Source organism: Lutzomyia longipalpis, chromosome 2, assembly GCF_024334085.1.
Source record: "Lutzomyia longipalpis isolate SR_M1_2022 chromosome 2, ASM2433408v1".
NCBI classification, from domain to species: Eukaryota; Metazoa; Arthropoda; class Insecta; order Diptera; family Psychodidae; genus Lutzomyia; species Lutzomyia longipalpis.
In genome coordinates this window covers 26,959,842-26,977,342 of record NC_074708.1, presented here as the reverse complement: position 1 = coordinate 26,977,342, position 17,501 = coordinate 26,959,842, and the positions used below count along the sequence as shown (strand labels likewise).

Sequence of the window (17,501 nt, the reverse complement as noted above, 5' to 3'; positions counted from 1 at the left end):
TTTTACATGAATTGATTGACTCATATTTATTGCATTAATTAGCCCTACATATTTCGTTTTTGCACATAAAAACTCGCATCGGGAACATAGGGAAGGGATCTCTGACCCAAAATCCTGATTATATAGGGTTAGAACTTGTCAGCGATCTCCCAAATTCTTGCCGGAAAGACACAGAAATTTTCCATAACATTTTTGCGATTTTTGCCCAACACCGCGAAAAGGGAAAATGGACACAGCTAAATTGGCTGAATTTCATATCATTCCACAAATTTCCTTTGCACGAAGCTTCACAATTAACCGAAATTGCATTATTGTCCATTGCTATTTCGGGAAACATGACAGAAAACTTCTAAAAAATGCAATACGTAAACACCAGTTTGACAAAAGATTTTGATTTTATAAAAGCACCTCGACGAGATGCTTGTAAAACACAAAATATTTCTTGTGTAATGTATAAATTATTTTGTGCAAAATTACAATTCTCCTGTAAAAATCTTTTGTGGAGACGTTCTCACAAGATTGTCAAAAGATTGACACAAAAAATCTTTTGTCTTTTGTCTAAAATTGCATTAAACGTCAAAATTTTTCAGTTTTTCAAAATATTTCACCTTTTATTGTACCTAAAATTGCAAAAATTTCTTTTGTGGAGAGATTTACAAAAGTTTTAGAGAAATATTTTGTGCAAAATTACATTTAATGTCAAAATATTTTGTATTTTCAAAATATTTTGTCTTTTATTTTGTCCAAAATTGCTCCCATTGTTTTCTTAATATTTTTTTTGCCAAGCTCATCTATCTCTAATAAGGATTCGAACATATTGATTATTTTTGAGCTGAGAAAGAACCCTGCTAATGAAGTAATTTCCTGGATACTTCCGAAGAGAAACGTGCTAACGCTCCCAGATTATCTCTCGTCTTATGTATTGAATGTAGAAGTAGAACATTAATGAGATTGATCAGTTGAAAGAAAGCTAATACAAAACAATAACAGTTTCCTATGTATTTTTTTTATCTATTTGTAACAACATTGATAGGCATATATAAATTAATGTATAAGGAAAATTATCAGCTCGTGTGTTGTGTTTTAGGGTGAGACTTGAGATTAATTCTGAAGAAATGTAATTCCTACAAAAGAATATAGAACATTCTTGTTCGGAATGGGAATTTACATTAAAACGGAAATATTTAGAATTTTTCTATTCTTCAAAATCAAAAGTGAAAAGCAATTTGTGAAATTTTCTCTCTCAATTCTTTTTTTCGTTCTTTCAACTGAATTTTCATTTAACTGTGTATCTACACGGAAAATTCTTGCTATGTGTACTACTGCAAGTTCAATCTGCATTTTGTGAAACAATTTTATAAATCATCACATATACCCTTTCCCGCGTCGGGGAAGGAGTTTGCAACTCTATTTAGCCTGTGTTAGTCTCGTGCGGAATACAAATATCTCGTGGAAACATGTGCTCTAGCTCTTCTAGTTTAGCTTTTGTGGGAATTTTGCCCTATTGTGTGATGAATTTTGCATTTAAAAAAAAGATGCCCCAGGGAAGAGATGAGGAAAATGGAGACAATTAGCATCCATTTGCCGTGTAACTAATATTCCATTTTTTTCATATATTGCTATATATAAAACAAACCAGGATTTTCAACTACAATTCCGCACACTTTTTTCTATATTTTCTGCTAAAAGATGCACTGAGAGAAAAAACATTATCAGAGACGTCGCGACACGATGGAAATGACTTGGTGGTGATGATGATTAGCAAAACGGGAACGACACGATGCACTGAAGTTCAATAACCTTGATCGCAATTCCAAACATATGTATATAGCGCGCATCTTATATACAAATAGAGTAATATCTGGTAGATTCCTGCTATTAGTGCATCAACATCATGTGAGGCAATCCTCGCGAGAAAAATTCATCACAAGTCAATCAATTTTGCTATCAATTTGGTGCGGGGAAAAAGTGCGCGCGAAAATGCTGGAAAAGCTCTCTGATTGAGCATTAAACTGACACTACTGCAGCTATTCGCATAGAGAGAGAATGAATTGTGATTTTATGAGCCCAACACAGCAAAACACGCATTTCCATGCATGACTTGTCCTGACCACAGATATCAACACTTCGCACCAGAAATTCGAGCAAATTCATCATACTGAACATGCCCGGAGCACGCGCACGTCCGCAACTTTTTGCCAACATTCACTGCCAATTTGTCCGGCAGCGCGCGAGTATCGAAAAAGTTTTATTTGACCACCAAGAGCAGTTACTATCTGTTTGGCAAAATGGATCATTAAAATACTTTGTTCTACCGCCACGATAGTACCCATCACACCACATATTAGATAAAAAGAAAATCCCAAAATGAGAGCTTCATGAGATTGTGAAGGAGATTTGAAAGCTCACGATGGGGTCAATGAAATATTTTTTTTTACTTTCTCTCATTTTGTGTGGTTTTTTTGGCGCTTTTGGGGTTAAGAAATCAAATTAAGAATTTTTCTTAAGAGAGATTATTTCTCGACAATGAAATGCTTTTAAACTGCTAGTTCCAGCGACGTCTTGCTTTAATTGCAATCAAATTTTTTCTACAATAATTTCAAGTTTTTTCTCGAATTTTAGAAGAATATTTTTAAAAGAAAAAGAAATAGATAAAATCCATTTGAATCCTTATTCATGAAAATAAATTTATGTAAATTTTCCCCACTTAATCAAAAATATTTCTCAACATTTTAAATGACCCAAATAAATCTCGCCATTGCACTCGACATTTTTTTTTCTCAGTGCAACAAGTTCCTTACTTCTTTATTGAAAATAACCACAACATATTGATAAATTAAAAGCTTATCGACATGCAACCACCTGTTTGATTTTTCAGCACCTTTTCAAGATTCTTTTCATGCTTTTAACGTCAACTGAAATACCTACTTTTGAGCACGTTAGAAGAAAGCAAAAAAACAATAAATCTAAATAGTTTTTTTTACAATTACTCCCCCATGGAATTTTCCCTGGAATTTGCCCCTGAATTTCTTTGTGAGAATTTTATCCAATAATGTTTTTTTTGTACGCTACAAAATACCTCTTTGGGAAAGAATTGATTTTCTTTTAGCACGCCTTTCAAATCCAATTGACGAGGCAATATTGCGTCGCATAATTTTCGTATGGTTATGGGCAAAAAACTCACCCAAACCTGTCCTGTATAGAGTGTGATAAAATATTACTAATATTAATCTTGGATTTTATTTTTCTTGTCTATTCCAAATAAGAAGAAACTCAACACCCAAAGACATTCTCTGAGGCTTCTTGGCTTTTATCAGTGAGTGAGAGATGTTGTTGTTGTTGAAAAGCAACAAATTAATACATAAATTTGTTAGTAGTAAAGGGTATAAAAAGCTCTAAAGATGGGGAATTAATTGGCTAGAATGTTGTCGTTCACCGGGTTATGTTTTTGTTTGTGTTTTTTTTTTATTATTTTTTTTTTTGATCTGAAGAAGATGGTTTGGTTAAGTATGTAAAACCATATCCGTGTTGAAGGGACCAGTTTTGCGATCATTCAGTGTAGTATTTACGTTTTGATTATAATATTCTATCTGGAAAGGTGTAGAATTTGCCGGTTCTATCTGAATCTTTCTCGTTCTCACCGGAGGTGAAAAACTACGGAAATTCTTTCAAAAATACTTTAAAGTATATTTTGATATTTTAATAAAAATTAAATTAAATTAAACAACAAAGATATACATCGCAATGGAGACGCCTGGTGATCACAGAATTTCTAATACCTATAAGAAAAGCTTTTATTTGTTTTATTTACATTCCAAAAGTGATTTTTTTATACCATTTAAATGCCCCTTGGTGTTGTTATCTTGATTTAGCGATCAACTGCGATCTTGCGATCCCTTGTAATTTACAAAAAAAAAACTTATCTTGCGATCTCAATTCAGAGAATGTTTCTACTTGCGCGCTCACAAAAGAACTCAAAATTTTCTTAATATTTTCCCACGCGATCACAGAGAGAAAAATCCATCCCTTCCTGTTGGAAAATTCCCCTTTCATTAAGAAGTAGAACATTCTTTTCTTTCCTTCCGATTGATGTATTAATTTAACTTTCTTCATCTTTCAACAAGTGAAAATTTCTCAATGGAAATGGAAAAATAAGGAAAACAGTTAGAAAAAAACAGCTCTAAAGTAACTTTTTTGTTTGTTTCTATTGTTCCTTTATCAAACTCAACGGTTTTTGACCATTGAAATTTCAGTGCGATCACGATGAGGGAAATTTGTGTGGGAAATTTTTGAGTGATTTTCTCCAGTCTATGCCGGGGGAAAAACTCTATATGCTATTAATTTATGAGCTCACAATCATCATAGTCAGTATATACGAACTTTTCTCACGAATGGAAAATTATGAACTTGTGTGAGATTGTGAAAATTATAATACATGTACCTATATACGTGATTAGCCTAGTCAGTTTGCTTTCTAAGCTTTGACAAAATGATGTGATTTATCGATATGCAGCATTCTTGCAATTTGTTATAATTAGCAATTCTTGCATGGGGAGTTTTATGAGATGGCGTACGGGGTAATTTCCTAGTTTCCATACTGTACGTGCGGGGTACGTATACAACACTATATGCTCTCTGTGACGCAAAAGGAGACAGAGTTGCACCTTCTTTGGCCTTTTTTGCATAACACCTTGCTGATACAGTAACACACATTTTTCGCGCGATATTACTGGCGGAGGTGCGATAAGAAATCCATCATGGCTCAAATGAGCAACACACCGCACGCGCACGAGAGAGAAGAAATGTTGATTAGTTGGTGAGAAAAATCAGCTTTAATTTCTCTGTAATAAATCTCCGCGTTGAATATGTTTATCAAGTGAAAAATTATGGAAATTTATTCGCTGCATTGAGCTACAAGATGAGAATGGAGTGATACCCCGATGAATGGACACGGGAAATCATTCATAATTTTTTTCCAGCTGCCATCTTCAAGCCTTCGCTCAAAAGAATTTTCACGTTGTTGTTTTGCAATTTATTTATGCGATCAAAATACATGATTCACACCTGTTGCCGTGTGCGTAGTTTTCTGTGCGCCACCCTCCAAAAAAAAACCACCCACGCCGTCAAATTTTCCATGGCGCGCCACGTGATGAAAATCCCATATAATTTTCACAAGGTGGACAAAGGAAATCCATTTAGTGGTTGCACAAGAAAAAAATTTTTGCGAAAAAAATCAAATTATTTTAGTCTTTCGCACTATGGAAGAAAAGCCAATGGCACAGGTTGATCACGTCACGGATAACGCAATGAATTTTCATGACGCGCTCATAAATAAAGAATTTTCTTTTTCGTGATTTAGGGTGTTGCTGCCAAAATCTTATCTTTCTCATGAGCGAGGCATTGCCTTTTGGTCACTTTTTCACTGTACGTGAGACAAACAGGTGAGCTTATGGGCTCAGAATTTATAAGCACGTGATTATTGGGCAAGGATTAAATTCGTGTTCATATTTTTAATTTATCGTGATTTTTTCTTCAAACCAATCTGACGTCGCATTATGACAAAATTTCAATTCTTACGTGGGTGGAAATTCTTCCCTCACACACCATTTGCAACGGGCAGAGTTAAGTGTTGAAAATTGCAGTGAATGGTTCGATTTTCTATGAAAAATTTCAATAAAATAATGATCTCTTAACAATTTTATTTATTAATTGATAAAAATTACAAAGAATTCACAATTTCAATTTAAATCAAATGAAATATTAATGTCTAAATTAATTTGAAACGACAAAAGAAAAGTTATCTAAATCGGTTCAATAAAATGAAAAATGTCTATAAAAAACAATTCAAGCTCTTTTCTGTTTAGTCTACGTAGTCTAGAAAACAATTTTCTTACTAATTCTTCGACACCTTACTTATGAGCAGATTAACATTCCTAGAACCTCAATGAAAAATAATGTCTGCAGATAGATTATCAAAATCTGTTCAGTAAAATAAATTAGTTTAAAGCTTTCCTTTTGATTTAAAATCGAGTAAATTAAATCTTCTATATATAGAAGTCTAGAAACCTCATTCATGAACAGGTTAATAGCCCTAGAAAATTTCTAGAATTAAAAGAAAATTAACATCTGCACAAAAATTATCAAAATCGGTTAACTTCAATGAGAAATGTTGATTAAAAAAGTTTTTCTTTTGATTTCGAAAACAATTTAATAGAAATAAAATTCAGAAATATTACTCACGAGCAAGTTAACATTCCACAAACGAAATTACTTAAATTTTGAAATATATTAAATTTTCATAAATTTCCTACAAAAAAAATCACCTAATTTTGTCTGTTAGTGTGAAATATTCAAAAGTTGCGCATTGCTATCTCGTATACTCACAGATATATTTCTTCTTCGTCACACTTTTCTTCAATTGCTGACCACATTGTCATAAGGAGGCACAAGAGGGTATGCGGGGGTGGGGTATGTAATGAATTTGTCGCACGTTTCATCGCATTTTCCACACACATCATGCCCCCGCGCGCTCCATATTCCCCCGAAAAAAAATAGAGACACCAGCTAAAACACTTTCAGTTGACTCTTTGGGGGCATTTAATGAAATTGCTAGAACATTTGCCTCAATTGAATCAATTCAGGAGACAAAAAAGAATATTCTCACACTTATTTATAACGCATTTTGAAATTGGTATAGAGTGTGTGGATTATCTTATGGGGCATGGTTGCGAGATGAGACGAGGCAATTGTCTTTTCGCCTTATCTAAGATGAACTTCAATTGCTTTTGACATATTTATAATGCCCAACTACACAGTTTGTATAGTTCCAAGCGGTCCATGTTACTTGTGAGACATTGTTGTGCTTTAGTTGGTGCCATAACTTCATCACAAATTCTCTCTTAGTCAGTTGTTGTTGTGTCTCTCAATTTTATGCAAAAAGAATAATTTTTAGGGAAGTTTTCCTTTCACGTGAAAAAGGGATTTGTGATTTTCCCGCCAAAAAAAATCACAAAGTTTAGAGGAAAAGATTTTTCCCGCTTTTCCTCGTTAATTAGCAATGGAAATGAGGTGATTATACATAATTATGGTGGATTTTTGTTGTCTGGATTTTTAGAGGAAAAAATGTTGAATGAATTTGAATAATTTTCATGAGAACATTAAGATAATTTTGTGATGGTATTGCGTGGAGGTTTTTCGTCTTGGTGAGGAATCAATTAGAAAATTCACAAAAATCATCCGATAAATGTAGCGTGAAATGGTAAAATATTGTGTGTTGTTATATAGATGGTGATATAGATTATATGTAATATGTTAAGTCATACGCAGACACACTGATGATAACACATCGTCCATTTGTACCTCCACAACATATACAAATTTGACTTGTGGATTTAGTTTGAAGGAGATATTCCGAAAGACCTCAGTTGTGTCTTTAAGTTTAGCGCGAGAGGTTCTTCCAGGCAAAACCTCTTAAAAGCTCTTCTAGAAGGATAAAAGGAAAACTCTTTAAAATCCCGTGTGCCTTTAGTTTTGTTCATAGTCGTCTCTGAGACGTCTTGAGCATAACTTCTTTGCGTGATTGAGTTGAAGAAAAGAAAAAAAAACTTGTAGGACTCTTTAAAGAAAAGAAAAATTGATTGAATATTTAAAAGAAATCACCTTGCGCGCAGTTGCTGTGAAACGTGATCTCTTGAACATATCCCAAAAACGATGGACTCTATTCGTATTTGATTGTGGATTTATTTGCGGAATCACCAAGCGAGGGTGGCAGAACAACGGATCACCTTCAATTCCAAAAATAAAAGAAAAAAGACGAGAGAAGAGAGAATTTATATACATATATATTTTGAAGTTGGAGCACCACAAAAATTGACGTTGGAAGAAAAGCGGAAATAGAGTGTCTACACATAGCACGAAGGTTCCGGGTGCGGGCGGTGAAAGTCTCAAGCGGTGTGAAAGAGGAACCTGGGAAGAAGCTCTAAAACAGAGAATCTAGTTTATTGCCTAAATATTGTGATTCTCACACGAAAATTGGACTAAAGAGTTTTGGCTGAGGGAGATTCGCCTCAGACGCCTCTAGACACTATCCAAAAATATTATGATAGCATCTCTCTTCGCAAATATATACGTAATTTTGTATGAGCGCGGGAATGCCTAAGAATAGTTTCCAATAAGTGAAGTTTATTTTTGAATTCTCTCTGTGGTGGTTTATGTGGAAAATATTATCAATATATGATTTTTTCTTCTTCTAATTCTCTCTAAAACTTCATACAACGTACGCCTCTTACATTTGGCACAAATCCAGTGTGTGTGGTAATTCGTCACAAGGTTCATCCTCGCGTTAAGACATTCTCACACACGGGGGCGGTATTAGATGAGAAGAAAGTGTTGCCGGGGAGAAAAGAAATTTTGGAGGCGAGGCTGTTGACGAAAAGCACGTAATCAGCGTGGCCTCTATGTACTGTTTTCCGGGGAGAAAGAATCATGTTTCTTATTTTATGATTAACCACCCACGTCATTGGGAGGATTAATAGTCAACCCCACAAGGGTTTAAGTGCACTTAATTCACATTTAATAAAAAAAAATCTGTGATCATCCCCAAATCACCCTTGAAAAAATTAAACTAACAATTTCAAGTGCAAAATGTCTGAGAAGGAGAGCTTCCTGAAGAAGCTCAGATTCAAAGACTCAAACAATCACAAAAATCCATCTCCGAAGTTACCATCAAAACGTGCCACATGCATTCCACGCCAATCATATTCTGGTGTCTCCCTCAGTGAAGTCACGGAAGGTGCCCTCCAGGTGTGGCGAGCTCTACCCGAGAAAATCCGTCAGGATCCCAGCTTGGCCAGCTTCCGGCAGGAACATGAACGTCTTCACGGTGAGTTAAAACATTTTTTTTTCACATTAAAAAAATATTTCTCGTGACAGGAAATTATCAATAGAAAATTTCATATTTGATTAATGGCACTAATTGTCGCCAGCAGCCGTGACTTAGAAGTTCTTGGGATGGCCTAATTGCACAGGAACTCAGTTTTATCTTTTTTTTCGGCCCGACAATCATTTAATATATTGTTAGTGATCAGTTGGACAAGAACAGCAACACAGAGAGATTGTTTGTGGTGTAAAATAAATTCTACGAAGAGTTGAAGGGATTGTAGAATATAGATTGCAGATTTAGAACTTAAAAATGACAATCCTTTAGGTGAAACAGACAAAAAATAACTCATTGACCCCGAGAGCAAAAAAATCTTCGAATTCTAGAAAAGATAAAATTTTAAATTAGCATAAGATTGTATAAAGTTGCCAAGTCTTAAAGACGCCTTCGTAAATTCATTTCGACTTTAAAATAAAATTGAAAATAAATTACTTTGTCGGCGCCTAGATGTCTGTTGATTTTCTTTTGCAACCTAAAATATAGATGAGTTCAGAGGAAAAGACCTTAAAATAGCCAGAATTCCTTTAAAAATATTCCTAAATATATTTCTAAAAATTGCAATGGAGAACCCGCGTACTAAGCGTCACTATTGTATTTATGATAATATTAGAATGCTCTAGAATATTTGACAATTTTTTTTAGAGATTATAAAAATAGGAGAGCTAAGGGTGAACTAGGCAAAGTTTGTAAAAGGTGTTATTTCTTAATGAAAAATAAGTAAATTGTTTTGAAAGAAAGTCCTTTGGAATTTTCCATAACACTGTTGCAGGTAGAAAAATTGAATTTTCTTCTCTGGCATCTTACTTAGGGGTTGAAAGATTAGTAGATATAAAAACTCAGCCCATTACTACCCCCCATTACCCTTAATTCAGAATAACAATTAAATAAATGAGAAAAGAAATAATTAATCTGTCCTTAAAGCTTCTCAATTACATGCAAAATAGCCAAAAGAAATGATTTCTTTTGTGCAAGAATATCTCATTTAGTCAGCCAAATTGACTAGACAAATGTATGTATGAGAATACCGAGAATCCATTAAATTTCAATCAATGAGTCCATGAATAAAATTAATGTAGACACTCGTAATTGCTTGCAATCTATCAATTCATACCAAGTGCTGAGTACCCCCTCAAGATAGCACCACACAATCACTGAAGAGCATCTCAAAAGAGATTTTCTTCACTTATGAAGTGCTCTTGATAAAAATTTATGGCTCTACCCCGATCTCAATCTAGATTTTGCTGCAACTCTGACCTCTGCTCCACAATTTTCTCGGATGGGTGTCTTAAGTAGGAAATTGCAGGGGAGAGAATAAAAATAATATAATTCTCTCCGATGCAGTCAGGGTGCCCTGGACAAAGGTTATACCTGCGACATGTGGCATAGAATCGTTTGCAAAGACAAATTCTCTCTCTGTGACACGATTGACTTGATTGATGTTTTCCCAGGAGATTTGTGGGCGCATCCTCAGGGTTAGATTAATATAAACTGAATGATAAGCAATTGTGCGCCAAAAAGAATTAACCTTTTATTGCTTCCTCCTTGTGAATTTATAACAATTTTCACACCATTGATTCAAAGAACAAAAATTGCGCCAATAATTAAGAAATAAAAAAAAAACTTCAAAAGACACGCAAGAATGAGAATCATCATCAAAAGACTTTCAGCACCCAGAGCATTGTGGCAAATAAATATTTCGTGTCGATAATTACGCTAAGTAATGGTGAATTATTGTGCGCGTTCTGAACCGCTGATGCTGATAGAAGAAGTGTCCCAAAAGAAGTGCCATCAAATGCGTCATAGTGTTAATTAAATTAAAAAAAATACTCCAATTTCCTTTGTAACATCGAAAAAAAAAACCCACACCACAGGGTAAATTTCACAACATTATTCGCTTCAGTGTAGGGGAAAATTTTCCAGAATTTTTAAAATCCAGAAATAGCCTTCCGATCAAGCAGATCCTCCACAATATTGTCACGCGCGTCTATCAAAAGGCAAATAATTACAAAAGTGAATTGAATTTGTTGCTATATAGTGTGGGGCACAGTGTAAATTTGTGTGGAGCTCATCGAGAGATGGGAGACGATGGGACTTCATTGATAAATTTCCAGCTAGAGGTCTTTTAATATTATATGACTAGTCAACCCGAGCCCCCAATCACGTGTGAGCAATCACCATTTTAAGCTATAAAAGAGGGGCGTATATTAATAGGGGGATGAATAATACGGTACCCCGAGAAATTCTAAAAATAAAAAAATCCCGTTATCTGACCCTTCAGCAGGTAGAAAATGGGAAAAAATCGATTTTTCTGTGGGGGCGCTATAAAGGGGGGGAGGGGGCGGAATCCCATATAGCGCTTGCAACTCGTATTGACCCCCTCTACCCCCCTACCAAATTTCATCAAGATCGGCCCAGCCGTTTCGGAGGAGTTCATGTGCCACAGACAAACAAACATTTCAGCTTTATATATTAAGATTTGGCCGAGCTCTAATCACATCCAACGAGTGATTTATGGGAAAATTCTGAGGTCGTTCTTGAAGCGAGATAATCCATTTGATGATAAAAAGTTTAATTCTCTAAGGTTAGTTGGGGTTGAGATTTAAAAATAAAATTGAGCTTCAAATTGAGCATTGATTAATTTCTTTTTCTTACAATTCGGCAGGTTTAAGATTTTAGGATTTTTAAGATTTTTTTTATATTCTTTAAAAAAAAATTAAGAACTTTACAGTTTAATTTTTTCCTGAATCTTATTGTAAAAGGACAACTCTTTTTACTAGGAGTCTTTAATGACCTTCTTAAAAGATTTCTAGAGCAGAGAATCCTCTTTTTTACATTTAAATTAATATAAACGAAATATTTAAAACGGATCTGTTCAAGTCTTAGAACTAATTAGCTTGAACTAATTCCTTATAACTTGTTAAATGCTTTATTCTAAAATTAAAAATTTAACTTAATAAATGGAATAAATCAAATCCTTAGATGTAAATTAAATCACTGAATTCAACTCCGCTATATGAGCTTTTATGAATATTTCTTTCCTCTAAATTCTATGTTCTAAAGACCTATTTTAAAATTTTAAGAATATTTCTTGGGAATCAACTTCTCAAGACATTTATTTGGTAGAAAGATTTCATAAAAATGAGGAAAATTATCGAAAATATCAGCAAATTCCTGGGAATATCCGGTTTAATCATAGACTTTAATCCAAATTAAATTCTCTCTTTAAGATCAAAGAAAAAGTCATATTTCCAAAGCGTGATGAAGCCGAGAAATCCATGCTGCATTCGATATCAGACTACACTGCGCTTAACCAAGCCGGTTACAGCTAGCCGGTGAATAGCCTCCGCGACAAAGTTAGATAACTCAGGTCTGCAAGATTAATTTTTTTCGGTCACAGGATCTTTTAAATTGGACCTCATTCTTCATAAAAAAAAATCATGCTTGTGGTAAACAAGTGACCTCACTGTGATTTGAGGCGCATAAGATAAGGCGAGGGTTTCTTTTAATGATTTATTGAGCCAAAAATTTCCAGTACCTCACTGGTTTGAAGTAGGTTAGTACCCACCTCGATTTATTTGTCCACGTGAATTTTTGTAATCTCGCCACTGTCGCCATTACTTGCATATTTTAAATATTTTTAGATCACCAACAAGACGAAAGCGTTAAATTTTAAAAATATTTTGAGCAATTTTGAGCTTTCCGTCATTGTCTCGTCAATCTCCTGTTTATCTACATAAATGGCGACAATTACGTTAATCTTTTCAACAAAATAGAAGGGAATTACTCCAATAAACACCACACATAAATATCCATAATATCATGCAATTAAATCAAAAGATGCAGAGAGAAAAAAAGCCTGTAGTAGATTAATGATTGCAAGCTGTGCGCATTACATTGTGTGAGCTTTTTTATCGGCTGTTGTAGGTAGTACATTATATAGGTAGGTAATAATTGGTGTGTGAAACAAGAGATTGATCTCTAATTATTTGAATGGGAAATAATTTTATTCGCACTCTCGGTGCTCCCTGGATAGACACGATGATTGGGGGAGGAGGTGAATCTTTGCGCGTCTGGAGTGATTAAGTGCGAAACGGAAGTACCCAATGCTGCCATCTTTGTGCGATCACTCCAGAGAGATGTGCTGCACCGTATGTGGTCGTCTCTAAATGCGTTGGACTAGGTCAGGGCTACGATTGTTATACATTTATCGGAAGTTGGGGCCACACTATGTGGTTGAATATGTCTATAAATATTGCGCTTGTGAACGGAAGCCATCAAAGTGACTTTACCTTTTTTTTTACACCGCGCACCCGCGAGGTGCTGGTGAGTTAATGACGAAACTCACGATAGTTTCTCTGGTGGCTGCTGCTGGTATGAAATTCAATACTCAAGCCCAATGTTCACGTGTTGTTGTGTGGAAGCGCGGATCTTTAGTGACGTAGCCATGCTGCTTTGGTTCGACATAATTTGCGATAATGCGAAGACATGTGGATTATATTTCCATCAGTGTGTTCGCTGGAAAAAGGCGAAAAGCTTAATCTCACAGATCAAATTAATCCGGATAAACGTCTTTCGCGACATCGGCATTGTCTTATCAACAAATTGCTCCTGGGCCACGCATTCAATGTCTTTTCTTGTAGGTTGCAGAGATAGTTAATTTATTACTTTGGCACACCTTCAAGACGAAAAAATCAACTTTTCTCACACATGGTTAATTCTTTTTTGCTTTTTTAATTTCCAGGAGGTTTGCCCTGTGATGAAGATCCACTGCCCAATGAGGATGTCTCGGCAAATGGATCAACAAATGAGGTGCCCATCAGCAATGAATTTGTCCAGATCAGCGTGACAAATGAGCATGGCCAGATGAAGAATATCTCTGGGTAAGTTACTCGTAGCCTCCCTCCTCCTCCTGCAAAATAATTAGTATTCAGCCGTGTCAATCATTAATCTCCCATGCACGACAAAGAATTAATTTCCTCGTTAGTCACTCATCTGGATGATTTATATTTTCATTACATTATATGCAAATACAACTGCAGTTTGTGGGAGGTGAAAATGAAGAAAAAAATTCTTTATATAAATAGACGCATCAAAAGTATCTCTTTGTGGTTGCAGCTGCTTAAGTAAACTCTTCCGTGTGCATTTTAAATAAATTTATACTTTGGTGTGAGACGGAAAATCCAAGAAATTAATTATTTGGGAATTTTGGGAATTATTTCTAATATAAATTGTTTACAGTGGAGGTGACGCTGAACAGCCTGATTCAAAAAAATCTATATTTTCGTAATTTTTAAACGAAAAGAAAAGGTCAAAGATTGTCTCAGGAATTTCTTAAGGTCACTGTCTTCCTGGATAAGAAACTCTTTCTGTTTTGACTATATACTACTGCTGCAAAAAAAATCACAACACAATTTATTCTGCAACACAATGGATTTCAACCAGTTGCTATTCGTTTCATAAATCACAATCAAAAAGTTTGGATTGATTTAATTAAAATATGACAAATTGTTTTCGGGCTTGACTTTTGTATAAATTCTGGCTTCTAACCGGTTTGAAACTGGTTTTTATTTAAATCAAAGCTAATTCAATAAACGCCTCTAAGAGAGATAGTTTTTTGCGTTTATTCATGTAAATGTTTGAAAGTATAAAGAGAAGAATAATTTACTGTGAGGTAAAAATTAATTCTAAATATTTAGTTTTGAGAATTTTGCATTTTTTAAGGTTAAAAAATCATTAAAAAGATCACTTTGGAGATAAAGTTCTATTTTTTCCATTAAATCAAAATGGCGTCGTTTTTTGTTAATTTGATTTCTTTTTGTAATTAAATATTTTAATGTTTTTTTCTAATATATTTTCAAATAAGATATCATTTAAAAAATTAAAAGAATCAATAAATAAACAAACAAATCAAGTAAAATAATTTTTTAAGATTAAAGAAAAAAAACATATAAATGCTGCACAGCCGCCATTTTGAAATGAACGCATCAACACTTTAGCTTGTATATTTTATTGCTCTTTAAATACAATTAAAAAATAAATATTTTTATTGGCATCAAGTTAAAACCAGCTAATTCTAGATTAAATAAAATTTAATCGCAATTTAATTAAAAAAATAAATCCTTACCCGCCAAATATCGCACATTCATGTTGACACAGAAATTGTTTCCGCGGGCTTCGAACTCATGACCTTCCACCCTGTTGGTCATGAACTTATCACCTGAACCACAGCACTTGACCTCTCGATAAGGCTATTTATTAGGTTAAATATTTATTGCCCCCGAGAGCCACGAATTTTATTTAATTTTTTAATTCGTCTCGTATTTTTTGCAGCGCAAAGGATGATCACGAAATGACGGACGTGGATGACACAGATGCCATGACGGGGCACAGGAAGCAGAATAAATGGGTTAAAAATATCAAAATAGGAATACTCCTGATGGTTTGGATACTCTTCACGGGGATCCTCATGTCGACTACCGAGAAGGTGTTGGAATTCCGCCAGCTGGCCGTACCTGAGGGCCAACTCAAGTCCTACACACTTTCGGAAGCACCTAAGGGCTCGAGAGTGGGTATCAATCTACAGGGTGCCTTCCTACCAGTGCACTACAGCAATTTAACCGAGAATAGACTGTCGGTCTTTATTTATCTGCAAAATGCCACAGCAGCTGTAGACAATGACAATAGTAGCAGTCAAGTGCAGGATCTTTCGTATTACGAGGTAAGGACTCATAACTGCTACGTCTGCTAAGGCAACGACTGATCTGGGCATGAATTCCCTAAGAGTGAAAAACTCCCGTGATAAATTCCTGAAGGCTTTTGCGCTTTAAAAGAAACGTGAAAACCGGGAAAATCTTACGGGAGTTTATCACGAGAGTTTTTCACTCTTTCTTTTTTTACTTTTTAAAACAGAACGTAACGGAAGCATGGCACCTAACTCTCGTCCAAGTAGACATGATCGACTCGGTGCCGGAGTTGGTGCAGAGGCACAACTTCGACTTGAGTCAGGTGGTGCTGAATAAGGTCCGTAGCGGCAGTGCTGTGCTGCAGGTGAGAATGTTCACCAACATCAACGCCAGTCTTCCCCTCCAGTTTGCGTATGATCCATCGCCAATTAATAAAAATGCTGGCATCATCTACGCCGCCATTGTCCTCCTGGGACTGTACATTATGATCATCTGGGAGGTTGTGCATCGCACATTTGCCGCCATGATCGCCTCAACGCTGTCAATAGCAGTTCTAGCTGCTCTCGATGAGAGGCCCACGATGCCTGAGTTGATGTCATGGATTGATGTAGAGACACTGTTGCTGCTCTTTGGGATGATGATCCTCGTGGCGATTCTCTCAGAAACGGGCATTTTTGATTATTTGGCCGTCTATGCGTACAAAGTATGTATACTGGTGGATGCGCTTATCACCACAAGTCCAGTCCAGACTGACTCATTGCTGTGAAAATGTTGTTTTATTTTTTTTTTACCAAACAGATCACAAATGGCAAAGTGTGGCCACTGATAAATTGTTTATGCCTCTTTACGGCGGTTATGTCATCATTCCTGGACAATGTTACGACAGTCCTCCTTATGACTCCTGTTACAATAAGGTACGAACGATTTTTGTGATCTTGTAAACTGCCAAACAGTCTAATTCTTAATTTAATTATAAAATCTTCCAGATTATGTGAGGTGATGGAATTGAATCCAGTGCCAATCCTCATGTCCATGATCATCTACTCAAATATCGGAGGTGCCCTAACACCTGTTGGTGATCCTCCGAATGTGATTATAGCTTCTAACTCTCACATCGCGAAGGCCGGCGTCAACTTCACAACATTCACCCTGCACATGACAATCGGTGTCATCCTCGTCATGATCCAAACATACTTCCAGCTTCGTTTTAAATTCAAGAATATCAATGATCTCCGCTTCACTGAGCCGCAGGATGTGCAGGAATTACGCCATGAAATTGCCGTGTGGCAGCGTGCAGCGGCATCGTTGTCATCGTACTCCAAGGATGAGGATCTGGTGCGGGAGACACTGCTCAAGAAAGTCAATCGCCTCTCGAGGATGCTCAAGAAGAAACTCGTCACCGGGTCTGTTCCTATTGAGAGTTACAAGACCACACTCGAGGAGCTGCAGGCAAAAGTAAATAATATTTGATTTTATTCTTCTTCTCTTGATGATTTGAAGACGTGATGTTCCTTCTTGCAGTATCCAATCAGGAATCGTGTGCTGTTGGTTAAATCTGGTGTTACGTTGGTATTTGTGGTGGCATTCTTTTTCCTGCATTCCGTCCCAGAGCTGCAGCGTCTCTCATTGGGTTGGACTGCCCTCCTGGGAGCGATACTCCTGCTAATTTTAGCCGACAGGTAAGTGAGCCTCTCACGTGGGTGTGTCAGCTTGATTAATGCTTTTCCCCCTTTTTTCAGGGAGGACATGGAGTCAGTTCTCGCCAGGGTGGAGTTTTCAACGCTTCTCTTCTTTGCATGTCTTTTTGTTCTCATGGAGGTGAGTTGGGGTGGCTTTATATAGCAGCAATAGATGCCATCAAAACCATTTTCTTAAATTAA

At 35.8% G+C, this 17,501-nt stretch overlaps 1 protein-coding gene across 5 annotated transcripts in view; it reads left to right on the top strand.

Moving 5' to 3' along the window:
• LOC129789851 (P protein) overlaps nucleotides 1-17,501 on the top strand; it is a 37,497-nt gene that overhangs the window by 16,033 nt on the left and 3,963 nt on the right. For all 5 annotated transcript variants that reach the window (XM_055826931.1, XM_055826929.1, XM_055826933.1 and 2 more), the window contains 8 exons: nucleotides 8,778-8,881; nucleotides 13,680-13,818; nucleotides 15,269-15,656; nucleotides 15,848-16,324; nucleotides 16,420-16,535; nucleotides 16,608-17,076; nucleotides 17,143-17,300; nucleotides 17,361-17,439. In XM_055826931.1, the coding sequence (XP_055682906.1) occupies nucleotides 8,778-8,881; nucleotides 13,680-13,818; nucleotides 15,269-15,656; nucleotides 15,848-16,324; nucleotides 16,420-16,535; nucleotides 16,608-17,076; nucleotides 17,143-17,300; nucleotides 17,361-17,439 (1,930 nt within the window). The remainder of the gene's footprint in view (nucleotides 1-8,777; nucleotides 8,882-13,679; nucleotides 13,819-15,268; nucleotides 15,657-15,847; nucleotides 16,325-16,419; nucleotides 16,536-16,607; nucleotides 17,077-17,142; nucleotides 17,301-17,360; nucleotides 17,440-17,501) is intronic.